Here is a 27,300-nt window from a genome sequence, read left to right on the forward strand (position 1 = left end):
AATATGAAAAGCAATTCCATGCAAAAAGTCATGACTAGACATGCATAAATGTCTAAACCATTCTGGTTGTTGCTGGTTTAGTACCATGCTGTGGACAAAAGGCATATTTCTCTATTGACAGCCATTCAGAAGTAGCTGCATATTGTAATGAAATGTTTTGCGAGCAATGTATTAATCGAAAGTATTTTATTATATGTGACCCTGGAGACGTTTTATCACCGTAAAAGTTTTTTAGTTTTAGTTTAAGTTTAAAACTGCCAAAAAAGGCAGCTTTTTGGAGGTCTCCTACAGGTGAGAAATGCCGGTAAAATGAATAGGATTGAGAATGTTAATGGATAGATTTCTCCAGGCTTTGTACAGGCCTTCTTGGGTGGACCGTCAAAACACATGAACGTGAGATTTGTCATTCCTGCTTGAAATGAATGTTTACTCTCACTACCATTAGTTTTCGTTCATTCACATTCATATTTATTCAGGCAGCAGATGCTGTCATCCGTGCAAGTGTGTTGCTAAACTGGTCCGTTAAGGGTATATTCTTTTGTAACTTGCTTACATAGTTTGTGTACTGATACATATGCTAACCTAGCTCATAATGTTGTTTGTCCGCTATGTGTGGTTTAAAACTGTTTGACAAAGTAAAGACAGTCAGCTTTATTTGAGAAGCAGTCATTTGAAAACATTATACACTTAATGTAATGTAAATGTTTCTCACCTGGATTTATTTGAGGATGTGGTTGGATTGGGATTGGAGATGTTTAATGATGCGCATTGGTAACAAGTTAAAGGAATACCTCCAAATGAAAATTGGCTGAAAATGTACTAATTCTCATGCCATAAAAGGTGTAAATGAATTTGTTTCTTCATTTGAACAGATCTGGAGATATTTAGCATTACATCACTTGCTCACCAATGGATCCTCTGCAGTGAATGGGTGCCGTCAGAATGAGAGTCCAAACAGCTGATAAAAATATCACAAGTAATCCACACCACTACAGGACATCAAAATAGTATTGTGATATGAAAAGCTGTATGTTTGTAATAAATAAATCCATCATTAAGGCATTTTAACTTCAAACCGTGAAAAGTCCTGCCTATCCTCTCACATCAAAATCTACCAGCATATTTGTTTAGAACTGTTTTTGTTCGTAAACTGCTTTATCTGTGCACATTTCTTTCCTGATTCAGACAACTTTTTCGCTTGGAGAAAATATTATGTATAGAGGGCTTATATTTTAGCTGGAATAAACCTTTTAAAGTTCAAACTTATTAATGCTAGATTTGTTTTCAGTTGTGTGGATTACTTGTGGATTATTGTGATTTTTATATCAGTTGTTTTGGCTCTCATTCTGACGGCACCCGTTCACTGCAGAGGATTCATTGGTTTCTCCAAATCTGTTCTGATAATGAAACAAACTCATCTACATGTTGGATGACATGAGAGGAAGTACATTTTCAGTACATTTTCATTTGAGGGTAACCTATTTGTTTAAAATGCTAATGCTAATATACCCTCTTTGGACTACTGGTCACTTTAAGTGAAAAATCTCTAAATTGCATCCATGTAGATTAGATGATGTAACCACACACATTTTGTCTTTGACATTAGTTTTATTGTTGTAAATGCTCAAAGACAACCACCATATTCTGACAGCATGAGAGGAGCTACAACTCCGTTCTCCAACCAACACGAGCGATGCGCTTCACTTAACAAGGGATGTTGAAGAAACCACCATCCCACCATCAACCACCTCTTCCACAACAGTGATCACTGCTGATTTGGTGGTAGTGATCGAGCTGGAGGAGGAGCTGGAGCCAGAGTTGCCTGAGATTGTGAGGCTGTTTGGAAACAAAAATACCCAACCAGTTAAACTTGCAAAGCTTCATTTGTACTACAGATGTGGTCTTTCAAGCTTTAAACCACAAACTTCCACAGAACCCCAAACTAACTAGCTACTCCTTTAAAAATAAAGATTCCCAAGGGCATTTTCACAGCAACTCCATGAAAGAACTATTTTTGAACTACAGACTTCTGATATGCACTTTCGTGTGTTGTTTGCAATTATTAGAATAAGAATAGTTGTTTATAATACGAAGAATAAGTTCATTATATAGTTTTTTTTATATAGAGAGCGCATAGCAGGTAAAGAATGTTACTCCGTCTGCATGTATTCAAGAATTTTCCAATAACTATGGAGCAAAGCATGTAAACTGCTTGTTTTATTTCTATATAAACATGCTCTGTGATTTACCTGCCGCTGGCTTCTGCATCTAGCAGTCTCCTGTATTCTGCAATCTCCAGTTCCAGTCTGGTCTTGATGTCCAGAAGCATCTGGTACTCTTGACTCTGGCGCTCCAGATCGCCACGAAGCTGCACCAGTTGACCCTCCATTCCACTCACCTACAAGCCCGAGGGGAGAAGAGAGAACCCCAACACAGGCCATTTTAAAATGGCTACAGTAAGAGATCTGTCTGTAAGATTTATGAGATTCATAGTCTTATGCTGAGGAACTCTCACCTGTGCCTGGTAGCCAGATAGCTTCAGGGCGTAGCGATTCTGAGTCTCGCTCAGGGTGCTTTCCATGGATGATTTCTGTGAGGTGGGGATATTGAGAGAAACATATGTTAGCAATGACCAAAATAGTAAATTTTCTATCAATTTTAAAGTGTCCAAACACTTTTTCTTACTTTTAAATGGTTTTGAATGTAACAAATTTATTTTATGTGTGCCAACTTGTTTGATTGGTCTTGTTTTCACTGCGCCCCATTAGATAATAAAACCAATCAAACCAATTGGCATGCATTTTTTAAGTGTCACTTAAGTGTCCAAATAGTTTTTGGGTCCACTGTACATTTCTTCTGCACATACGCACCATGGCAAGGAGAAACTGAAGCTCCACCTCCAGGGACTGTACTGTGCTCTTCACTGTATTGACCTCGGTTTTCGAAATCTGCAAGGTTTCTGTGCTTGTTACCACCTCTTGTTTCAAGGTCTCGGACTGCAAAAGAATTGTTTAAACATTATTGCATAAAACGATTGTTTAATTTAATACATGTATAAACCCAACATAGGGTTAGCTGTGACAGTGTTTTAGACTTATGAGATATACATACTACTCCTTTCCAAATCACGTCATCTTTGCAAGATCTGCTCAAATATTTTTTCATTTGTTTTAATTTCTGTATAGATGCTTTCCTTTTCTTTCTTGAACTATTAATCGGACCATCTTTATTATTTTATTTCCAACATTTTTGACTGCGTGTTGTGTTTGTCATGTACAGAGTGAAGTTCTGGACTGAACTAACCTTCTGCTGGAACCAGCCTTCAAGGTCTCTCTGGCTTTTGGCTACGACTGTTTCGTAGTGCTCACGCATCTCAGCTAGAATTTTGATGAGGTCTTCCTGTGGTGCGGCATCGACCTCCACGTTGACCTGTCCACTCATCTGATCACGAGAGGTCAAGAGGTCCTAAAGATATAGCATATATGATTTTCAGATGTCCATCTTCCCATCACCGCCTGTTCATTCTTGCATTCAAATGTCATGGTATGGAAATATGCCACAAAACAGTGACATCTAGAGCTTAAAAGCTCTATAAAGCACCTTACGTGACCTGACCTCCTGTCTAAAATGTTTAACTGGAACAGTTCGTAGCATACATCTTGTGTCTTAAACTTGCTTTACTTCATTCTGAAGGTTTTGCAATGGTTTACTACCTCCTCGTGATTCTTCTTTATGTAGACCAGCTCCTCGGTGAGCCCTTCGATCTGCAGGTTGAGGTCTTTATGACTCATGTTGAGCTCGCTGAGAACATTTTTCAACCCTGCGATGTCGGCTTCCACAGACTGACGCATTGCCAGCTCGTTCTCATATCTGTCCAATAGAAAGGAACATTACAAGTTATTTTTCTTCAGCAACATGAAGATTTTTGTTGCTATGATTGGCTGTTTTTCCTCACTAGTTTTACTAGTTCATTACTAGTTAAAGGTATTTTGAGGAATGTTGGTAACCAAACAGTTGATGGTAGCCACTGACCTCCATTGTATGGGAAAAAAAATACTATGGAAGTCAATGGCTATTATCAACTGTTTAATTAACATTTTTCAAAATATGTTCTTCTGTGTTCAGCAGAATAAAGAAACTCATACAGATTTGGAACAAGTGGAGGGTGAGTAAATGATGACAGAATTTTTATTTTGGGCTGAACATCCCTTTAAAAGGTCATTTGGTGTGACTAATGGATTATTAACATTACTTTAATCTTTAAAATAATGTAAAAAAACATTACCTAAAAGCCGATTTGCAAATTAGTTGTGCAGTTATTTGTTGATGTTTTTCTATAATTTATGTACATTTCCACAGCATATATTCTATACAAATTAAATTTTTTGGGGGGCGGGGGACATTAAAAAAATGAAATAAATATTACTTAATTCTGAAGTCATCTGCAGCCAAGCTGGTATTGTCAATGCTGAGGTGGACTGTGTTCTTTTCCTGCATGGCGCTCAAGATCTGCGAACAAAAAGTAAACATTGTTTGATTTTATTTTATTTTTTACTTATTTCATGGTAATGAAGATTATTAGGTTATTTTCTTATAGCAGTAACCACAATGTATCTACCTAGTTAGACTTACTTTAGCCTGGAGGTCACCGATAGTAGCTTCGAAGGCAGAGTAGTTATGAGTAGCACCAGTAGGAGAGATTCTGTTATCAAGGAATTGGCGTATCTTCAACTCAAGGTCAGCATTGGCCTTTTCAAGGGAGTGGACCTTCTCTAGGTAAGCAGCCAGACGGTCATTGAGATTATGCATGGTGAGCTTTTCATTGCCAATGATGCTGTCATCTGCTCCACCACTGACGCTGAATCCTCCTCCAGCTGCAGCACCACCGAATCCTGAACCAGCACCTCCTGAAGCACCAAAGCCAAAGCCACTTCCTGAACCTGCTGAGGCCATGGAGCGAGAGGCACTGGAGATACGGACCCCTGAACCTCCTGCGCCTCCGTACACGCTGCCAGCCCTCATGGTGCTGATGCGGCCACCTCCTCCACCTGCAGAGGAGAAGCGTGAGGAGCCCATTGAGGATCTACTGGAAATGAAGCTGCCGCTGGAGAAGGTGGTAGCCATGTGGACGGTGGTTTGTGGTCTTACTCTGCTCTGGCTGGAGAGTGAGTACAATAGAGCAACTCAGGGTCCTTATATGTGCTGGAACTGAGACTGACGCTTACAAAGGAGGACGTGTTGACATCATTTCATCAAAAACTTGCTGACACCAAGGAATTCTGTCAATTTAAATCACCTGAAGTGAAAGGTGACGCTAAGAGTTAAGATTGGTTGATTGATCGGCCCCTGAAGTAAGTAAGATAGAAGCTTGCATTCCTCCTCCAAACTTTTCTCAGATGAGAGCAGCTCTGTACATGTTCACACATTTGTGGATGTTTCTTGTTTTTCACTGCTGGTTTTACTGTAGTTAAGCACTCTAAAACTTGAATATTCTAATCTAGAACACCCTTATAGCCTGTTAACTGTTAACTCAAAGGGATAGTACACCCAAGAATGAAAATTCTGTCATTATTTACTAACCCTCAAGTTTCTTTCTTACGCTGAACACAATAGAAGATATTTTGAAGAATGTGGATAACCAAACAGTTTATAGTGCCCAATGACTTTTTGATATGGAAGTCAATGGGGACCAGAAACTGTTTGGTTACTCACATTCTTCAAAATATCTCCTATTGTGTCCAGCAGACGAAAGAAACATACAGGTTTGGAAAAACTTGAGGTAGTTAATGATGACAGAATTTTGGGGTGAATTATTCCTTTAATGATGTACTCATTTAAAACTGATTGTTACTCTAAAATCTGAGCCACAAAAAGCTCACTACAGAATTTGAACACCAGTTGCATCATGCAAGTGATGTAGCTGTGTTGAAAGAAGCAAGTTTGACTACATAAAGTCTATCAAAGGGCAAAAGGATAAAACTGGACAAGATATGAAACTACATGGAGGTGTGCTGATCTCATTGTCAATTTAAGATTTGCCTACAGCGACTTATTACGTAACAATTTTACTATAAAGTGGCAATAAAAGTGGATGCTTGTTTGAAACAACTCAAGTTTGTGCATGTACCTGTGTGCGCTACACAATGAAGCAGGATGTTTCCCACCAAGTTCAGCTTCACTTTAAATTCCTCCCTTAGGCTGTTGAGCTGAAGAACAGATCTCTGTATTACCAAGATATTAATGTTACATTTTATTAGTTATTGTTTGCCTCTAGTTCACCACAAAAGTGTTCAATGGATGGATATTTAGTATAAAAAAAAAATTTGAATGTACATTTGATTGATGATACCGTGAATCCAGTTTTTAAAACTCAAATTAAGATTATTCAGTAATAATAGTAATTAAGAAAATGTAATACAGCATTGTCAGTATTTATACTCAATTTCATGTTCATTAATAGCCATAGAAAGTGTGTGCCCTAATTAAAAAAATGTAGAGTTCATCATGCTTGAGCTGCAGGAATTTAGTGTCTGACCCCTCCCTTTTTTTGTTACCTCTCCCTATTATATGTTCAACAAGTCATAAACTCTGTTCAGAAGGTCCCTATTCCATGTATAGTGTTGTCTGAATGTTGTTCTGAGTGAATAAATTAATTCCCCAAATATGGTTCACTATTGTATATCCATAATGCACTCTTTATTGTGTCCAACAACCAGTGTACACACTAGGAATGCTATATTTTATTACCAATAATCAAAAGGTTTACAATTTTAAAGTAATTCAAAGTCTAAAACAATGATACTATTCTAAACACGTTTTTCATAATTCAACAAATGATAGAAAATATGTTATAAAAAAATGTCATCAATTTATTTATTTATTAACTCACTCACTCAACTTAAAACAACATGATTTTGACGAATGCTAATCCCACCTTGTCAGGGGCACCCCCAAGGAGTAGCTGTTTCACTGCCTTCCCCCCTCCCATCATTAACTGCACAGTGCAAGAAGCAGGACTGATTCAATTTCATTGATCACAGCACAGTACCTGCATATTTTGGAGAGACGACAATGGGTATGTATGCCATACAATAGTGACTTATAGTGAAGACATGAATGTATGTTCCCTTTCGAACGGTCTCTCCCGTTGTGTTGTACGCTTATGGGGAAACTCCTGTTTACTCTGATACTGAAGCCTGATTTGTTTGTAGCTGCGGGATCACATAACGCTTCAACCCGTCAAAAGGAGTGGCACCGACTGCTATATACTGTAAGTTGGCCCCGAAGCGCAATTTTTCTTACGTCACGTTCGCCTTGCAGGATGGCTCAGTGCCTCCTTTTATGGGCACAGTGCAACCTCCTCTAGGTAGACCTCTTTGCCTCAGAAGACAACTTTCACTGCCCAATTTACTACTCAAAGCAGCAAGATGCCCTTGCCCACGAATGGCACAAGCCAAAGCGCTCGCTTGTATGCCTTCCCCCCCAATTGCCCTGCTTCCTCAGGTCATCAGACGGGTCAGGGAAGTCAGGTGCTCTGTCCTTCTGGTGGACCCACTCTGGAGAAATCAGATGTGGTTCCCTGAGTTGATTCAGCTGCTGTCGGCAGCCCCATGGCCGATACCATTGATGAAGGACCTCCTCTCTCAAGTGAGAGGCATGATTTGGCATCCCCAGCCCAAGCTGTGGAGCCTTCATGTTTGGCCCCTTGACGGGAGTCTTTACAGCTCCCCGCGAGAGTGACTAACGCCATTTAGGAGCCAGGGCCCCATCTACGAGACGTCTCTATACCCTCAAATGGTCAGTCTTTCTGACTGGTGTGCAGCACGAAACGAAGACCCGTCCTCTTGTGACGTGTCGTCTGTGTTAACCTTTCTGCAAGAGCTGCTGAATAAGGGGCACATCCCTTCCAAGCTCAAAGCATATGCGGCAGCCATCGTGGCGAATCACGCTCTCGTGGCTGGCCAGTAAGTCGGCAAAAACGACCTGGTCGTTAAGTTCTGAGGGGAGCTCGGAGGTTGAACCCACCTCGTCCTCACACTGTGGCGACATGGGACTTATCCATAGTCCTTAGGACCTTACGAGGGCCTCCCTTTGAGCCGCTCCAGTCAGCCAACTTACGGCCCCTGTCGCACTACGTCTGGCAATAGCATCAATCAAGCTTACAAGCACTGTCAGTCAGTGCTTCATGCCTTGAGTTTGGGCCTAACAACTGTAGAGTCGTCTTCAAACCAAGACACGGTTATGTGCCTAAGGTGCTCTCTACTCGGCCCGGTTCAGTCTCTTAGAACCTGGACGTCCCAGCCCTTCAGGCACAGATTTTGTCTTCTTAAGTTTACCTAATCCCCTCTGTGAGTGGAGAAGGTTTTGTTATATGGACCACAGTCTAGTGGCTTGGGTCTCATAATTACCTCATGCTTACATGAGCCCTCAGTACAGGCACTCTGGGGCTGGGCTCGCAGATTGGCTTTGTTCTGCACTTGCTTACTGCACGGCGCTATTGGATGCATTCCCCAAAAGCATACAACGCAATGGGAGAAACTGTTCGAAAGGGAATGCTCTGGTAACATCGGTTCCCTGAGATAAGAGAACGAGCGTTGCGTAAGCTGCCATACTATAAGGCTGCACGTGAGTCGATGACTGTCGCTATCAGTCGAAAGATTCTGATGAAATGGAACTCAGAGCTGACTTACATAGCACCTTTTGGCAGGTTGAAGTGCCATTTGTTTGTGCAGCTACACAAACGTGAACAAATCAGGCTTCATTATCAGTGTAAACAGGAGTTTCTCCATTAGCATACAATGCAAAGCTCATTCCCTTATCTCGGAACAGAGGTTAGTAACCAGAGCGTTTTCAGTTGACTTTTTTTTTTGCTAACTAAACGTTACTCAGTAAAGCTTTTACAGTGTTGAATTAACATTAGCTAAAATTAATGCTAGCGCTGCTAAGCTGCAAAGTTAGCTTTCAAACTATGACTAGTCACACTGTGCTATGTCAATTTTGCAGTTTTTCTATGCTAAAGATGATCAAGACTGTCTTGAGAAATACAATGAGTGATGAACGATTGAGCAATTTGGGGGTGTTAAGTGTATCAAGCAGGGCAAGGGCCATAAATCTTGATGATTTTGTGGATGTGTTTGCAAAAAGACACAGCAATAAGAGAATAAAGCTGTATTGATAAGATTGTGTCCTAGTAAAACAGAAATAAAAATGAATATGGATTGGTTGTGAGTATACTCTGTTAAAATGTACATTGTCTATATATTAAAGCATTTCGTTCAATTTTTCTTTATTCATTTTAGACATGGCCTATGCTGCATTTGTGTACAGTAAAGGTATGTGGAAAATAATTGGCCTGTAAATTGTTTTTAAACTAAATATTATCATTTTATTTGGTTTGCTCATATATTTTATGTATAATTATGCCTATTTTTAAGGAAAAGAACTACACTAGGCTATTTAAAGAGCCATTAATTGCTTATTAAACTTGTTACATTAACCAGAAACAAAAGTAAATAAGGATAACACACACTGAATATTATTTATTTATTTTGGTTTACCACCCCAAGATTTGCTGTGGGCTCCTCTGGCCACCCCTATTACAATTTTCTGGGGGCACCACTGCACCTTGCTAAAAAAAAAGGAGGGGCCGCATTTCAACGAGGTGGGTAGTGATGGGCAAATACAAAGCTCCGAGAATGTCGGAAACAGCGCCATCTGGTGGTTAGTAAAAAAATTAAGCAGTCAAAAGCCTTTGAAGGAAGCTCCGTCGGAGGAAGTAGCCACACATTCCATAGGTCAAGGGTATCCAGACTTTTGCAGTAGCAGTAGCTTGAGTTGAGTTGAGGATGTAACAATCTGTAAATATTTTAACAACCTTGTTTTGAAGGTGAATTTTGAATAATTAGGCTATAACATCTAAAATGGCTTTATATTATTTAGTCTATTTAGACATTTATTTTGTATATATAGAAATGCACAAAACTGCTTATAACAAAAATACCTAACCTATTTCACTGATCCCTTACATTACATTCAATAGGCCTATATGTCTACATTAATAATAGCTATAATAAAATTTGGCATGCCTATAGCCAGTGTTACTATATTAAATCCATTGAAAATATTGGTGATTTGTGGATTGAAAAGTATTCTAATTGGATTGTTGTCGCACAAAGTTTCTCCTGTTTTCTGCGTCAGTGCTGTGGAGAATCAGCGCTGTTTCATCTGCCTTTAAACTAGTTTAAATCACCCTGCGACCAGTGTTGGGGGTAATATATTACAAGTAACGCAAGTTACGTAATCAGATTACTTTTTTCAAGCATCTGTGGTTTGTATCAGACCTCTGCTCCAAACCTCACAGCGCTGTTCAGTGGTTGTGTGATCGAGATCAGTCAGTGAGTAAACAGTGTTTGTGCTGCGCTGTCTTTAAGCAGAGCTCAGAATGGTCCGTGCACAGGTCTGCTTTTGGTGCGTTTAGGAATCCTCGTGCGCAAAAGAAATAGCAGGGCATATTATAGCTGGGGGTGCGAACTTTCCAGTAGCCCCTCACTGCAGAACACAAGATCCAGGGGGCGTGGGTGGATCCACATCTAGGGGGGGGGGGTTTCAGTGGTTGTGTGATCGAGATCAGTCAGTGAGTAAACAGTGTTTGTGCTGCGCTGTCTTTAAGCAGAGCTCAGAATGGTCCGTGCACAGGTCTGCTTTTGGTGCGTTTAGGAATCCTCGTGCGCAAAAGAAATAGCAGGGCATATTATAGCTGGGGGTGCGAACTTTCCAGTAGCCCCTCACTGCAGAACACAAGATCCAGGGGGCGTGGTTGGATCCACATCTAGGGGGTGGAGATTGGTAGGTGGGAGAGCTGGATCCAACCACGCCCCCTGGATCTTGTGTTCTGCAATGAGGACCATCTCGAACTTTCCGACACACAAAGTGAAACATGCATGTGATAGGACAGAAAGTGAGGCTTCGTTTGTCATTGGTCACGTGATTTCTACACAACGTTCTCGACACAAGCTGCCTTGGTTCAAGACTAGTGGACTAGTGGACTAGTGTCATGCCTGCATTTTTTATGTATTTATTAAACACTGTCCCTACTAAACAAAAAGTACGATGGCGCCGACGATGATGGCTGCCTCCGTGGCGTGCTCCGCAGTTGTTTTTATGTTTTTGTTAGTTTGTCCTGTCTTTAGTTATATCCCTGCAATCAGTTTCACCAGAGACGAATTGCTGGACATTCGGCAGTACACACCACCCGATATTTCACCGGTTTTCGACTATTCTGATGTTTTGCTGGACATTATAGTCGGGGGAGCTGTGGCGCTGATCAAGTGCTTCAGGAAGCGCAGACGGGGGAAGCGAGCCGGCGCGCTCGTCAAGCTCAGACAGCGCGGATTCAGAACGCCGTTGCCGAGCATCCATGATTCTGATTCTATAGAACTTGTTAGTCCAGTGGATTCGTGTGATGCGCAATGGGTCTCAAATCCCAACATATGTCACCTTCTTTCAGTTGATTTTGAAATCACCAGCTGTCAACTGGTGTGACCCCTTACCCTTTAAAGTCATTTTGAAAATAAATCTGCACATCTCGAAGTGACAAGGATGCATCAATAAGGCAAGTCAAGAATGGAAGAGGCAGAGAATTGGTTGTCAGTGAATAAACAGTGAACAGAATGGTTGTGTAACTTATATTTGCTTTTATTTTATTGCCTTTGCAAGTGTTTACCCCGCACAGTACAGTAAAGTAAATGACCTCATATCATAGCATTATGACATTTGTCATGTTTCAGATTTCCCAGACTGTCCTTGCACCAGTAATGCATAAATGTTTTCAAAGATGTGTACACACTAGAGAGAGATTTAATCATTGTTCTAAATGTGAAACATTTAGCTTATTTTTGTAATTGGATTTAATTATTAAAAAGAAATTTCCTTTGTAGAGAAATTAACTTTAGCCTGATTTAATGTCATTTAATGCATCAGCAACTTTTTCCAATTTCAAGTTTTGTATTGATAATCGCGAACAGAAGTGTAATTTGGTATTTATAGTTAACGTTCATTCATTTTTGTAACTCTAATATTACCACAACTAGGCTATAATACTAGCAGATCTGTAGTTTAATTTAAAATCTTTTTGCATGACTTTTCACACTGTGTCATAAAATATGACAACAAAACAGAAGAAAATAAGACAAACGCTAGGAATGCAAAGTTAGTGCACCATTAGTGCAGTTTATTGGTTTTTCATCACTCTAAGTTTGGTTGTTTTTGCTCAAGAGAGCTTCTGAGACATGACCTCGCTTTTAGACTGGGAGGATGAGCTGACCACTTTGCCGTCCACAACCTCTTCCACAATGGTTACCACTTTGCGTGTAGTCGAGGATGTGCTTGTGCTTGAAGTAGAGAGGCTGCAGAGGTAGAAAACAAAGAATATTACAGAAATCTCCATCTCACTTTAATTCTGTTTATTATAATAAACCAAAAATGTGACACTATTTAAATGTTGTTATTAAGAGACTGTGTTTTATTTGTTTCTTACCTAGTAGCCTCTCCATCCAGCAGTCTTCTGTACTCTGCAATCTCCATCCCCAGTCTGGTCTTGATGTCCAGAAGCATCTGATACTCTTGCCGTTGACGCTCCAGATCGGCACGAAGCTGCACCAGCTGCTGCTCCGTGCTGGTCACCTGGAACTGGTAGCCGGACAACATTGCGGAGTAGCGGGCCTGTGTGGCTGCCAAAGTGCCTTCCAACGATGCTTTCTGTTGGGGAAATGTTAGTTACTCTGCGTTCTATGCTATGTGTTGACCAACGTTTACAAGATTCATCTCTGCTTGCTTACCATACTGAGTTGTGATTGTAGCTCGATTTCAAGACTTTGGAGTGTGCGTTTAACCTCTGTGATTTCAGATCGGGATGTTTGAAGGGTTTCTGTGCTCACAACAACTTCCTTGTTGAGGGCTTCACTCTATGAGAGGAAATCCATAGCAAAGCAGTCAGATAAGTCGTCTGTTGTTTTACATTAAAATATTGCCCTTTCTTTAAAAACATCTGATTTTACCTTAGCCTGGAACCAAGCCTCAAGATCTTTGCGGTTCTTGGTAGCAACGGCCTCGTAGTGCTCACGGATTTCAGCCATGATCTTTGTCAGGTCTTCCTGTGGTGCTGCATCTACCTCTACGTTGACTTGTCCGCTCATCTGTGTGCGCGCTGCCAAGAGTTCCTAAAGACGCAATAACAAACCACTGAGCATTTGCCTGACATACATTTTAAGATGAACTATCGAGTGTGAATCAAGCACCAACGGACCTCCTCGTGGTTCTTCTTGAGGAAGATCAGCTCTTCTCTTAGACCCTCAATCTGCATCTCCAGGTCAGATCTGGACATTGTCAGCTCATCCAGCACCCTCCTCAGGCCAGCAATGTCTGCCTCTACAGACTGCCTCATGCTCAGCTCATTCTCATATCTGCGCAAAAAAGAAACGGATTTAAATACTTTGGGCCTTTTACAAATGGTTTTTGTTTAGGTTGCTATACTTACTTGACCCTGAAGTCATCAGCAGCCAGTTTGGCATTATCAGTGCTCAGATAGAGGCCTCCATTAACACGAGTGGCATCCTGGATCTTCAGCAGCACAGAATGGAAAAAAAGGGTCAAATTTCATTCTTGAGAAATACAGTATTTTTCACATGCTTTGCAAATTAGGAACCATGAGATAATGATGCATGTTGGTAAAAAATGAATAAATGAAAATCTATGGTAATCAAATTTAGATCTCTCTTGCAGTTGCGTACTTAAGAAATTCAATTTGCATCAAATGGTTTGAATATATGCTTTGAAATCAGGAACCATGGGATATTGCAAATTAGTTAATTACTGTCTAAAGGTAGTTTAATGATTAACTTGACTATCATGTTTTATAGGTAAGTCACGTACCTTGGCCTGGATGTCACTGATTGTAGCGTAATAGGCACTGTAGTCACGAGCAGAGGGGGCCGTCTTGCTGTCCAGGAACTGGCGAATCTTCAGCTCAAGATCAGCATTAGCCTTCTCGAGGGAGCGAACCTTCTCCAGGTAGGAGGCCAGACGGTCATTGAGGTTTTGCATGGTGGCTTTCTCGTTTGCAGACACATCAATGGCATCAGCCAAGTTGAAACCACCTCCGAAACCAGCACTGCCACCAGCAGAGAAGGAACGAGAAGCAGAGGCGCTAGAGATACGGACCCCAGATCCTCCTGCTCCTCCATACACACTACCGGCACGCATGGCTGTGACACGACCGGCTCCACCACCAAAGTGAGAAGAACCTCCTGAAGACATGTAGGTGCGGCTGGAAGAAGAAGAAGTCATCATTTTGAAGGAGGCTTGCTGTTGTTCTCAACTGGAGAATGGCTGGAGAATGAGCGAGCGGATGAGTGAGGAGAAGACGACCCCTGTCCTTTTATATGGACAAATGGGGGAGGTACTAGATGGAATGCCTAAGGGGACATGCCTAAGGTGGACCAAGAAACTATTACCCCTTTCCCTAAGGCAGTAGGTGTGGCTGAAGACAGGTCTGCATGGTATGTTAACGTTTTAAAGTTTCACTAAAATTCTTCAGAAATTCCTTAAAGATTACCATCAGCATGATATCATGGATTGACTAAAATGTTTTTTTTTTTTTGACCTAACGGGTTTGTTAAATTAACTCTTTTCTTTCTACTTTAATGAAACTTTTACTGTTTGCTTTAGGAATGCACAGTATATTGGTTGTCATATATTTAAATATATTCAGTAAATTATAGAAAACAATCATTGGACCCCACTGTATATCCCTTTATCGTTAAACATAAATAAAAAGCATAATCAAAGCCTAAGATTTTGTGTGTGTGTGTGTTGGACACAGACATTTTATTATTCTTTGCTATATTCTTTGCTAGGTATCCATCATTTCTTTATTCCAGTTGTTCATAATAGGCCAATTTTTAAATGATTTGTGGGGTAAACGTTGGACTTCTTTTAAAATAAAAATCAGTTTTCGATTACACATGGTTGTTGCTGTCATTTAAAGCATGTACAAATGTGGACTTCCAAAGTGAGTATTTATTTGTATATATTAATAATATAAACGATCAGTTCTAGGCATTGATTAAAAATCCATTACCTAGTTTGCGTGTGTTTTATATGAATTCCTTTTTACAGATACTACATTTAAACAGTGCACTTGTTACCTACTGTCCTTACTGTTGCATCAAAATGAGCTATATTAAACACCAAGCGATTAAAAGCAGGTTTAGCTTGTCTGAAGTGGGTTTCGGATGACCTGCTAATGATAATCAGGCTTGTTGTGACAGGTTGGAATGTTTATATTTCAATAGGCAAATAGAAAGTTTTATATTTGAGTGCAACAATGTTGTGTTTTGCAACTTTTAAATATTTTGAGCGTGGGGTTATATTATATAAATTCCTAACACTTGTAGTTAGAACTAATTCTTGACTGATTTAGATTTTGCTCAGTTTATTCCGACTCATATTATGTTCAAGGTACAGAATCAACCCTACGTTACACCTTTTGACCAACAGGAGGCAGTGTCCAGAAACTTTGCGGGGTCCCTCTCGGCATGTACTGTGGTCATGCAACAAAATGGACTTTATTGCACAACACTTGCTGCAGGGACAGTTACCTAGATCAATGCTTCCCAACCCTGTTTCTGGAGGCACATTGTTGAATCAGGTTTTTTATATTGAGGAAAAGTTTGAAATTGTTGGTGATAGCATAGCGCTAGCTAGGGTTATGTCCTTTGCTGAAGGCCACAGAGTTATGATCCTTTAAAGTCCCCATGAAATCAAAATTAAAGTTTTTTGGGTGTTAGTATCAATATGTTAGTCTTAAGGTTATCTATAAGGCAGTGTGCTCCAAAACAGTGACAAAATTCGTATTTAGAAGATATAAGCATTCAAAGCTTGCAGTTCGTCACTTCCGCCAAAACGGCTCAATGATTTTTTTTGACGTCACATCGTACTTCAGCTTCTCATCAAACTTTCTGTCCAATCAAATGCTCTCTAGAATCCGAAGCGAAGGGCGGCCCCTACACTATAAAAATAGACGCTGAAGCCGCGGCCCTGTCTTCCTGTTTCAGTTAAAATGACGTCAACACATAGAGCATTTCAGGGGACCTTTAAGGTTTGACCCTGCAACCTTTACCAGCCTATGTCAATTCAGAGGTATTGCTGACATACCTTCAGTGCTTTTATAGGCAAACAGTTTTAAATACACCATGCAAATGTTAATATTGATTCATTTCTTCCGTCCTTGGTCTGTTGATTGCCTGATTTAATTTGATGAGGATCAGAGAAACTTAGAAGAGTGCTGGGTAGAAACTGATTGCATGTTCTGGATTATGTAATCAAATAAAAACAAATCTGTAACTGGATTATATTACATTTTAAAATGCTTATAATCAGGTTACAGTTACTTTTATGTGGATTACATATTCTAAAAATGGCAGTAAATTATTCATAATTTATTGATTCTCCTCAATTCTTCTTTTTTTCCTCTTTTAAAGCTTCCTTTCAAATACCTTACTGTGTGTCATACCATTTAGCTCTGAATATATATTCATAATATAGAGTGGCCATGTTAATGTAATGTAAATGATTTTGCGATCCATGTTTCTGAATTTGGGGGGATAAAAAACATCCCTCAAGCAATTAGACCATGTAAAAAAACAAGTAGTTATGTAAATTACTAAACACTGGTGATGTATAGCTGTGAAACACTGTCTTCATCATATCCAGTGATCAACTAAGTTTTTATTTAATTATTTCACGGATGTTTTTGTACAACTTTTTTTTATGAATTAAGAACAAAAAAACTATCACATTGGAGTGATGACTCCCATACATTATGTATGGGACTGAGACATCATACAGGAGTATTGATATTTGCAGTAGCGCAATACTATGTGTCAAGAGTTAGCTAGACTTATGATAATAGAGAGAAGACTTCTAATGGGGGTTATGTGCAACAAACTTAGGTATTGAAGATACAGATGCCTTCAAATGAGATACCAAAGATAATCATACCCGATACCCATCACATGCTGTATGCAGAAAGATATCTAAAAGTTTATTTTTATTTTTCTCTCTAACATTCTGATATTAAAATGGAATAAAATGCGTCTATTTGACGTCTGCAAGACGTGTTTTTTAAAGTGTTTGCTCGTCTGCAATACGTCTATAGGACGCTTCCTATCAGATGTCAAATAGACGTTTAGAAGATATCTTTAAGATGTTTATGATTTAGAGTGTATGTAAAACTGACATTTTAAAGACGTCTATCAGATGTTTGTACACAGCAGATGCTTTCCAGATGAAGCGATCTTTAACAGACATCTCGCAGACGTGTGTGTGCTATCTGGGAAGTGTACATATGAAGTAGACTCGCTCCCTCGGTCAAAACAGACAATTCTTACAGTATGCTGCATTTGGGTCTTTGAGTTAGTTGTGTCAACCTATTTATATGAGTTATTGATTTTCATATTTGTCAAAATATGAGTAGATATTATGTAGGGTGCAAATGACATCTAAACAAGACAGACACAAAAATGCACAGTTAGACCAGTTTATTGGCTTTTCATCACTCTTATGTAGATAGCTTTTGCTCAAGAGAGCTTTTGAGACACAGACTCGCTAGACTGTGAGGATGAGCTGACCACTTTGCCATCCACCACCTCTTCCACAATGGTTACCACTTTGCGTGTAGTTGAGGTTTTGCTTGTGCTTGTGACACTGCAGAGGTAGAAAACAAAGAGTATTAAACAATGCTCACTTAAAAATTATAAAGTTGATGTTTAATCTACATGCTATTTTAATAGATTTTGTATTGTAGTTGTGTCTCACCTAGTAGCCTCTCCATCCAGCAGTCTTCTGTACTCTGCAATCTCCATCTCCAGTCTGGTCTTGATGTCCAGAAGCATCTGATACTCTTGCCGTTGACGCTCCAGATCGGCACGAAGCTGCACCAGCTGCTGCTCCATGCTGGTCACCTGGAACTGGTAGCCGGACAACATTGCGGAGTAGCGGGCCTGTGTGTCTGCCAAAGTGCCTTCCAACGATGCTTTCTGTTGGGGAAATGTTAGTTACTCTGCGTTCTATGCTATGTGTTGACCAACGTTTACAAGATTCATCTCTGCTTGCTTACCATACTGAGTTGTGATTGTAGCTCGATTTCAAGACTTTGGAGTGTGCGTTTAAGCTCTGTGATTTCAGATCTGGACGTCTGGATAGTTTCTGTGCTCACAACAACTTCTTTGTTGAGGGCTTCACTCTATGAGAGGAAATCCATTGGAAAGTAGTCAGATAAGTCTTTTGTTGGATTTGCATACAATATTACTTTGCAAATATTACGGACTAATTCTCATTTTACCTTAGCCTGGAACCAAGCCTCAAGATCTTTGCGGTTCTTGGTAGCAACTGCCTCATAATGCTTACGGATTTCAGCCATGATCTTTGTCAGGTCTTCCTGTGGTGCTGCATCTACCTCTACGTTGACTTGTCCGCTCATCTGTGTGCGCGCTGCCAAGAGTTCCTAAAGACGCAATTACAAACCACTGAGCATTTGCCTGACATGCATTTCACAGCTATCGAGTGTGAACCAAGCACCAACTTACCTCCTCGTGGTTCTTCTTGAGGAAGATCAGCTCTTCTTTTAGACCCTCAATCTGCATCTCAAGGTCAGATCTGGCCATTGTCAGCTCATCCAGCACCCTCCTCAGGCCAGCAATGTCTGCCTCTACAGACTGCCTCATGCTCAGCTCATTCTCATATCTGCGCAAAAATGAATTCATTATAAATATTTTGGATCCTTAATAAAAATGTGTTTTTTTTTTTATAGTGCAAGCCTTTAAGTAGCAGACTTACTTGACCCTGAAGTCATCTGCAGCCAGCTTGGCATTGTCAGTGCTCAAGTAGATGCCTCCATTTACACCAGTGGCATGCTGAATCTTCAGGGGCACAGAATGAAGATGCAGTTTTAGATCACTCTTTCATGAGTACTTGAGAAATGTATTTGACACTATTTGAATATATGTATTTCATAAGAAGAAAGTTGGGATATTGGCATTTTGTTAACTTTTGTCTAAAGGCAGTTTAATGGTTGACTTGACTAAAATGTTCAATAGTTAAATCACATACCTTGGCCTGGAGGTCACTGATTGTAGCGTAATAGGCACTGTAGTCACGAGCAGCAGGAGTGGCCTTGCTCTCCAGGAACTGCCGGATCTTCAGCTCAAGATCAGCATTGGCCTTCTCGAGGGAGCGCACCTTCTCCAGGTAGGAGGCCAGACGGTCATTGAGGTTTTGCATGGTGGCTTTCTCATTTGCTGACACATCAATGGCATCAGACAAGTTGAAGCCAGCACCACCAGCAGCAGAGAAGGAACGAGAAGCAGAGGCGCTAGAGATACGGACCCCAGATCCTCCTGCTCCTCCATACACACTACCGGCACGCATGGCTGTGACAGCTCCGCCACCAGAGACAGAGAAGCGAGAAGATGCCCCTGAGGACATGTAGCTACGTGTGGAAAAAGAAGACATCGTTTCGAAGGAGGCTTGCTGTCGTTGTCTGCTCTGGCTGGAGAATCAGTGAGCGGATGAGTGAGGAGAAGACGACCCCTGTTCCTTTTATGTGGACAAATGGGGGAGGGACTGTAAAGATTGCCTTAGGTGATGGAGAGTGAAACTATTTCTCCGTTCCCCAAGGCAGCAGGCGTGGCTGAAGACAGATTTGAATGGTATGTTATCATTTAGAATTTCCCAAGAAAAAAATTATGTGAGTTTCACCTGTTGGTCCTTGTCAGTCTAAACACTTCTGTGACTTTTCGTCTCTGCAAAATATATTATAAAAATGTAACTTCATGCATAATAGCCACTGCTCTGTTGCATAGTAGGTAGGATATTCTTTGTATTTCTTAAAATTCTGACAAATATGAAAAATCCAGAGATATTAAAATGAATGGATTGTTAGAATTTTTAGATGCACTTCCGTTTAAAATTAAAAATTACATTCAAATTAGAACTTTAGAAAATGAACAACTGCACATCAAAATTTCTAGCATTTGTCACACATAAAACTAAAATTTCTGCCTTGTGAAATGAAACCATTTCCACCCTTTGTAGAAAACTTATCAGATCAGACAGAACCCGCCTCAGGCATGCTAAACCTGTTTTATCAACTGAACATGCCAGGTTTTTACCATCAAACTAGCAGGTTTTCACATTTCATGTTTGAGTGTACATCGTGAAGGTTTGACTCCAGAGCAGATCATTTATACGGGTAGTATCTGTAGAGAATGCGGTAGGATGACAGTACAACAAACACTTTTCTTTTCATTAGATTCATTACAATGTGGGCCTCTAGATTTTATCTGTGTTATTTCAGTTACATAATGCATTGATTGGAATAACTTAGATTTAATCTGTTTTTGTTCAATATGTATTAAACTGCTTACCCCTCAGCCTATAAACCCACTGGGCAAATCACTCTGACCAACTTAATGACAGAAACAGACAAGGAAGTGTTAGAGTTAGTCTTCAGGTTGAAAGTGAACAGGCAGGTATAAAGTAACTCCCAAAGCCTTTAAATTATGCTGAAATTTCACTTGTGATCGTGCAAGAAACATCAAAGATAGTCATAAATCATCATACACCTAATTTAGATATGCAACCCATATATTGCATACTTTTCGCTGTAGATCTGAATGAAATGTTTAGCATAAGTCGGCTCTATCAATGCCCTGAATCTTCTGTGTATGATTTTTAGCAGCCAGAGAATTACTAAAATTATGTGTTTTAAAATAGCCATTTTTTAACATTTGGGATAATTGGTCTGAAATGATATTAAGATTAAATGCATGTTAAACTTTATTTATAATGCTATATAAAACATATAAATATTTCTTAAGTTCTTTTGTAGAAACAATGGACAAAAAAATAAAAAATAAAATAATTCAACTGTGAGTAGAGATGTCAGTGTAGAGTAGCAGAGTGCTTTTAAGAACAGTTGTCATTAATTAAAGGAAAAATGCTCGGGGTATCAGATTACAGCTGCCAAACCAGAAGAATGCCACACAGCTCCACAGATTCTCTAAAGTAGACCAGGAGTGATGTTCACAAATGGAATGAAAGACTATACAATTCACTACAATGTAACAAACTCTCATGGGATTGTATAAGTATTCAGCACTGACATGTTGTATCTCTGCCATGTTGTGTTATCTTACAGGCAGGATCAACAAGGTTGCTGAAGAAAACGATGTGCAGTCATTAATTATTAGGTATTAAAAAAAAAACTATTTGCCGTTGTTTCTGCAGTGGTAAGTACACTAAGAATGCAAGTTTGCAATATCACTGCTCTGCCGCCAAGATTCACCTATTACTGAACTTGTTAATGAAAATGAAACACATTTTCATGCCATTATTTCCACTGAGTGCTTAAATCACTGGATTAAACAAAGGAGGTCTAAAATACCTGAAGAAAGCTGTCTGTTTTGCATCCCATTCACTGCAATGGCAGTGCATGCAGCCGTACACAACTTGAATGCTGCCGTCATTTCATAGCCACTCATGGAGACATTTTTGGGCCATTTCATGTTTTTTCCAATTTATATGTTGCTTGAAAAAACATTTATTTCACTTAAATACAGTAAATGTCCTTCCATGGAGAAACATCTTTTTTGCCTACATAGTGATAGTCATGTGGGCAACAAGAAATGCAGGGCAAAATGAGGAACTAAGTGAAAAGGGGTTTATTAATAGTCCAAATGAAACAACAACGTGGGACTCAGAGGGAACAGGCACAAGAAACTAACACCGAACTTGCTGACTTGTTGCCTCGCTGCCTTATCAGGCAATGACTTTACAGGCAGCATTTATGCACAAAGGCACCTCACGAAACTGATTTCAGACAGGCTTCTGAGGCAGCAATGGTTAAATGATCTACAACAGTGGTTCTCAATTCCAGTCTTGGTGACCCACCACTCTGCATATTTTGCATGTCTCTCTTAACGCACCTGATTTAGATAACCAGCTCATTAGAAGAGAGCTCCATGCGTGAGCTGTGTTCCGATTGTCAGGCTCCCTACACAGTGTTCATTGCTCCCTATGATAGGATGAAAAAGTCATGACAACATATGTTTTTAAGTTACTTTAAATCATAAAAATATTTTAAGCAATTTCACCTTTTTTATTTAAGTTATACGAGATTCAACTTGATTTTTTTTTAAAGTCAGTGTAATGTAATTTAAATTCAAGGAGCCCAATTAAATTCAATGAACAACATTTTAATTCAAGGTTCACTTTCACAAGTTATTAACGTTTATAAATCATTAATAAATGTTTCACAGGTGTTCACTTTACATTAAGGTTCACTTTTGCAGGTTATTAACGTTTATAGCTCATTAATAAATGGTTCACAGGTGTTCACTTTACATTAAGGTTCACTTTTGCAGGTTATTAACGTTTATAGCTCATTAATAAATGGTTCACAGGTGTTCACTTTACATTAAGGTTCACTTTTGCAGGTTATTAACGTTTATAGCTCATTAATAAATGGTTCACAGGTGTTCACTTTACATTAAGGTTCACTTTCACAGGTTACTAACGTTTGTAACTCATTAATAAATGGTTCACATGTGATCACTTTACATTAAGGTTCATTTTTGACGTTATTAACGTTTATAACTCATTAATAACTGGTTCACAGATGTTCACTTTACATTAAGGTTCACGTTCACAAGTTAACAACGTTTATAAATCATTAATAAATGGCTCATTACATTAAGATTCACAGGTAATATTGGAATTCAAACGTTCAATATTAATATCTCATCAAGTCATGGGTGTGCTTTTATTATTTTTTTCCCCAAAATAAAAATCAAGATGATAATTTAATCTTGATAAACAAAATATATCGGTTTCTAATCATTGCTGTGGATAGGCATCATTAACTTTTGCGGAGAATCATGGGGCTCACTATTTGGCAGGTATTGCATTAAAATCACCCTTTCATTCATGCATTTATAATGGCTTATCAATGATTTATAATGCATTTGTAAGTGAGTTATTAGTCATTTATTAACACCTTTATAAACCCTTTATAAAGGGAACCTTAATGTAAAGTGTTACCAATAATTATAATAATACGGATCATATTTTTCTAATTCCAGATGATTGGACACTGATCTGAACCAGCTGATGATAACCTCCTGTGTTTCGATACGTCTCTCAGCTTGACGCTCAAATTAACGGCTCACATTTTAATGATGCAGAAGACGTGCGCGCGCATGCTCAATTATTAGCAAATATGGGTTTAGTTTTCATTGTTATACTGATGATACTCAGCTATATATTTCAACAAGGCCAGATGAAAATTCTAAATTATTTAAGCTAGCAGAGTGTGTTAAAGATGTAAAAGATTGGATGACCAATAATGATCTCCTATTAAATTCGGATTAGACATTACTTATTGGATCAAAAAACAGTACACAGAATCTCTTAGATTACAATTTGCATCTAGATGGATGTAGCCTAATGTTATTTCTTTTACAGTAAAAAACTTGGGTGTTATATTAGACAGCAACCTGTCTTTTGAAATTCATATTTCCCATGTTACAAAAACAGCATTCTTTCATCTTAGAAACATCGCCAAGCTATGGAACATGTTACCTGTTTCTGAGGCAGAAAAGCTAGTTCATGCATTCATGACCTCTAGACTGGACTATTGTAATGCACTGCTAGCTGGTTGTCCTGCATCCTCAATAAACAAGCTACAGGTAGTCCAAAATGCAGCTGTATTAAATGTATTAAAAAATGTTTTCTTACAAAATGTTTAAAAATGAAAAAAGTTAAAAAAGCTAATAAAAAGCCATTATTCCATCTCAGTATAGACATTAAAAGTACCTAAACTAAAAAGGACCTAAAGGTGACCTGACACACTCTGAGGAAGGCCGAAGGGCGAAATGCATAGATCCACAATGTGAAAAAGCAATTGTTTTAGTTTATCACAAAAGAGGTCTCCTACGATCTGTTAATGTGAGGAAGTAGATGTAATTTATTATGAATAGAATATTTCATTATAAAATATTTAGATATTATAAACTGACTGAAGTAAAACAATAACATGAGATTTAAAAATAATTCAGGAACACCTTATTTAAAGTTTAATTGCGCCTGCAAGTTGCATTTAATATCAGTCAGTTGGGGGCAGTTCATCTAAAAGTTAAGTGTATTTTTACTAAATAATCTACCAAATAAAAGAAAAAGAAAAATCAATGGAAGTACTTTCCATTTCTACAGTATTTGAGTTTATTTATTTTATAATAAAATATGCTATAGTTCTTGTAAAGCGAGGTCACAGCATACAGCTTCAGCAGCCCCTGCTGTTTAAAACATGTATCGTGATTTGTTTAATGTCACAATCAACTTGAATCATCACATATTTGCATCGATTTTCAACCAACTCCGAGTACATGATTACATCCCTATTACTCACACAATTAGCATAGAGAAACTATAAACCAGAGGTGTCCAAACTCCGTCCTGGAAGGGCCACTGTCCTGCAGAGTTTAGCTATAACTTGACTCAACTCACCTGCCTGGAAGTTGCTGGTATGCCTATAGTAAGACCTTAGTTATTCAGATGTGTTTAAGGATGGAGCTAAACTCTGCAGGACAGCGGCCCTCCAGAAGCAGGATTGGACACCCCTGCTTTAAACCATCACTTTTTTTTAATCAAAATATCGAATGTGCTTCTGAATCAAAGTATTTGTATATATTGCAGTTTATCAGTCTACTGTGTTAGAGTAACCAACCATTTGTCATTTTTACTCTGTTATTTGCAACCTGGTCTCATAAAAATTCGTACCTCTGGGTACTTTTCTGCAACACTGTTTTTACAGGTAGGTTATTTTCTGATTTTAAAGGCTCATGGATAATGGACGCTTGTGTTGTTGTTTTTTTCTCAAGCTTGTCTCAGTGGTTGTTTTCCATGAGGCAGGAGTATATTTTCAGCTTTGTATGACAGTTTCTTGGCAGTTTTTTGCTACTTTTGTGCCCTTGTATGCATTCACACATTAGCATGCACAGGCAGGTTGTGTACTGTTTTTAATATTAAAAACCTGTTTATAAGCAATGCAAGAAAAAAAAAAATGTTGCTTCAAACAAATGTTGGACATTTTTATCTGTATCTCTAAAATAAAGTTTGCATTATCATAACTAGAAAGTTAATGTTAAAAAATATTTGAACTTAATTTAAAAAGTTGAAACTGCAAATATTGTAAAGTCAACTTAACTTAAAGAGAGCAGTTCAGCACTAGCCAAGATTTAAAGGGGTCATCGGATGCAAAATCCACTTTTGTTGTTGTTTGAACATACTGTATATGTGTGTTGGAAGTGTGTGTACACATCCACCCTATAATGATAAAAGTCCACCCAGTGGTTTTTTAAAAATCATCTTTCTCAAATCAGGCTGTTCTGAGATTCCTGTCAGAGTGACGTAGCTCTGCACAGGCCACTCCCACGATAGTTGATTGACAAGGCTGTCCTTACCTTCGACCCGCCCTGAGTGAGCTGTCATCAGTCTGCCATTATGTCGACTCCGGTGCAGGGGAAGACAAGAATGTCTCCTAAGCGATTGAGGTGTTTTGTTGTTGGATGTAATAATGAATAAAGCAGTCGTCATTTAATCCCGACATCTGAGTCGCTGAAGACGCAGTGGATTAACGTTACTTTCGTTTTTGAAGGGGATCCGCCGATCCCGATCTGCCTAAATGCATTTACGTTCGCACTAATCATTCGTGATCCAGCTTCATTTACAGAAGAAGTGAGTATAAGGGTTTTTTATGAATCTTAGCAAATCGCCTTTCATAATAACGTGCTAGTTAGCCAGTTTCTCGGCTGAAGTTTACAGTCTGCTCGTCACCCCACGGAAGAGAGGGGCGGGGTCAGAAGAGCTCATTAGCATTTAAAGCAACATGGACTAGAACAGCGGGCTGAAATCAGAGCTGATTTTGACAGTGTAAAAAGCGTGTTTTTTAACCAAAGTATGTTATAGACTTTTCATTAAGACCCTAAAGAATCATATCAACTTGTGGAAAATGGGCATCCGATGCCCCCTTTAAAATAGTGATTGAATGGAACATATACGCCCCCTTTGAACTGGAATCATGGTGGAATATCCTGTGAAGTCCACTTCGCAGGGCACTTACGGTCAAATAAAACAAACGTCAGAAGTGATAAGAGAAACATACAAAATGTGCAGAGCGGTGGGTCACAAGGACTGGAATTGAGAACCCCTGATCTACAACAAAATACAACAAAGCGAGCTTTGGTAAGCAAATGTTACTGTAATAGCAATTTCTCGTTACAAATAACATTAAAAATGGAAAAAAGGTTTATCAGAAACATTTACACAAACTGACCACCAACCACAACTTTCAGATGCCATCTTTATTTTTTAGCTCATCTATCATGGAATGGCACACACAGGATTGTGGGATATCAAAGGCAACGAAGGATAACATCTATGCTGCCTTCAAAAATTGATCAGATGACGGCATCTCAGGAGACAGTAAGTAAAGCTAACTTTGGATTTGGACGTGTCTTGATGCCTTCCTACTTTGGAATGCATCCTCCGAAGGCAGCATTTTTCACCTTTGGGACACAGCCATACACAAGGGATAACAAGCTTAACAAGACACACCTGAGACTAATCAAGGGCGAAAACTACAAACTGACTACAGACATGGCACGGGAAACACTTCAACATAAAAATCCAGGGACAATTAGATGTTTCCGATTCTTCTGTAAAGCAGCTCTAAAAGACACCAGTGTCACTATTGGGCACCAGTCAGTTCAGTGTTGGTTCAGATCAGTTGAATAATGGTATAAAGTTCACCAGTTTTGAAACGAGTTCTATTCAGCTAAGTAGCTCAACAGAAGCCAGCAATGGTGTTATTCAGCTGAAGTTTAATGTTGCTTCAATTCAGTTGGATAACACTGTCAATGTTGCAAGATGTGATTCAGCTCTAAAGCAGATCTACAGAAGACAGTGACGTCGTTCAACTTAGTTCAATTCAAGTTTTCTTATCATCTGATAGTGTCAGTGCAGTCATATCAATCATATTACTGAGTACTAAGTGTCCCCCAACTAAGCAAGTCAAAGGCAACAGCGGCAAGGAACCGCATCTCGTTGCAGTCTTCGCTTAGTATCTGCTGAGGCCTTATCTGATTGATGTGGTCTTTGCTGACATTTATGGGTTGTTGTGGTCAC

At 39.2% G+C, this 27,300-nt stretch overlaps 3 protein-coding genes across 7 annotated transcripts in view; all 3 read right to left on the bottom strand.

Annotated features, from left to right (window-relative positions):
• The window catches only part of LOC107666326 (keratin, type I cytoskeletal 13-like), a 15,308-nt gene extending 6,628 nt beyond the window's left edge, over nucleotides 1–8,680 (bottom strand). Inside the window, exon 1 of the mRNA XM_016457573.1 lies at nucleotides 8,676–8,680. The gene's annotated coding sequence lies outside the window, so the exon portion shown is untranslated. The remainder of the gene's footprint in view (nucleotides 1–8,675) is intronic.
• On the bottom strand, nucleotides 610–19,608 carry LOC107666325 (keratin, type I cytoskeletal 13-like). Of its 5 annotated transcripts, XM_016457572.1 has the most exons (8): nucleotides 13,930–14,361; nucleotides 13,535–13,617; nucleotides 13,304–13,460; nucleotides 13,056–13,217; nucleotides 12,837–12,962; nucleotides 12,536–12,756; nucleotides 7,869–7,872; nucleotides 610–623 (listed from the first exon to the last, which is right to left on the bottom strand). In XM_016457572.1, the coding sequence occupies exons 1-8, from the start codon at nucleotides 14,344–14,346 to the stop codon at nucleotides 618–620; spliced, it is 1,176 nt and encodes a 391-aa protein (XP_016313058.1). In that variant the 5' UTR covers nucleotides 14,347–14,361; the 3' UTR covers nucleotides 610–617. The 5 variants fall into 5 exon arrangements, with proteins under 5 accessions (XP_016313058.1, XP_016313056.1, XP_016313054.1 ...); XM_016457570.1 differs by lacking the exons at nucleotides 610–623; nucleotides 7,869–7,872; nucleotides 13,930–14,361 and adding exons at nucleotides 12,231–12,404; nucleotides 19,168–19,608; XM_016457568.1 differs by lacking the exons at nucleotides 610–623; nucleotides 7,869–7,872; nucleotides 12,536–12,756; ... (3 more) ...; nucleotides 13,535–13,617; nucleotides 13,930–14,361 and adding exons at nucleotides 12,231–12,404; nucleotides 17,875–18,095; nucleotides 18,176–18,301; ... (2 more) ...; nucleotides 18,895–18,977; nucleotides 19,168–19,584.
• LOC107666322 (keratin, type I cytoskeletal 13-like) lies at nucleotides 1,589–5,181 on the bottom strand. Its single transcript, XM_016457564.1, has 8 exons — nucleotides 4,633–5,181; nucleotides 4,427–4,509; nucleotides 3,714–3,870; nucleotides 3,304–3,465; nucleotides 2,871–2,996; nucleotides 2,516–2,590; nucleotides 2,250–2,398; nucleotides 1,589–1,836 (listed from the first exon to the last, which is right to left on the bottom strand). The coding sequence occupies exons 1-8, from the start codon at nucleotides 5,122–5,124 to the stop codon at nucleotides 1,701–1,703; spliced, it is 1,380 nt and encodes a 459-aa protein (XP_016313050.1). The 5' UTR covers nucleotides 5,125–5,181; the 3' UTR covers nucleotides 1,589–1,700.
• Nucleotides 19,609–27,300: the final 7,692 nt, after the last annotated feature.

This window comes from Sinocyclocheilus anshuiensis, unplaced genomic scaffold, assembly GCF_001515605.1.
Source record: "Sinocyclocheilus anshuiensis isolate Anshui unplaced genomic scaffold, SAMN03320099.WGS_v1.1 scaffold868, whole genome shotgun sequence".
In the NCBI taxonomy this organism is placed as follows: Eukaryota; Metazoa; Chordata; class Actinopteri; order Cypriniformes; family Cyprinidae; genus Sinocyclocheilus; species Sinocyclocheilus anshuiensis.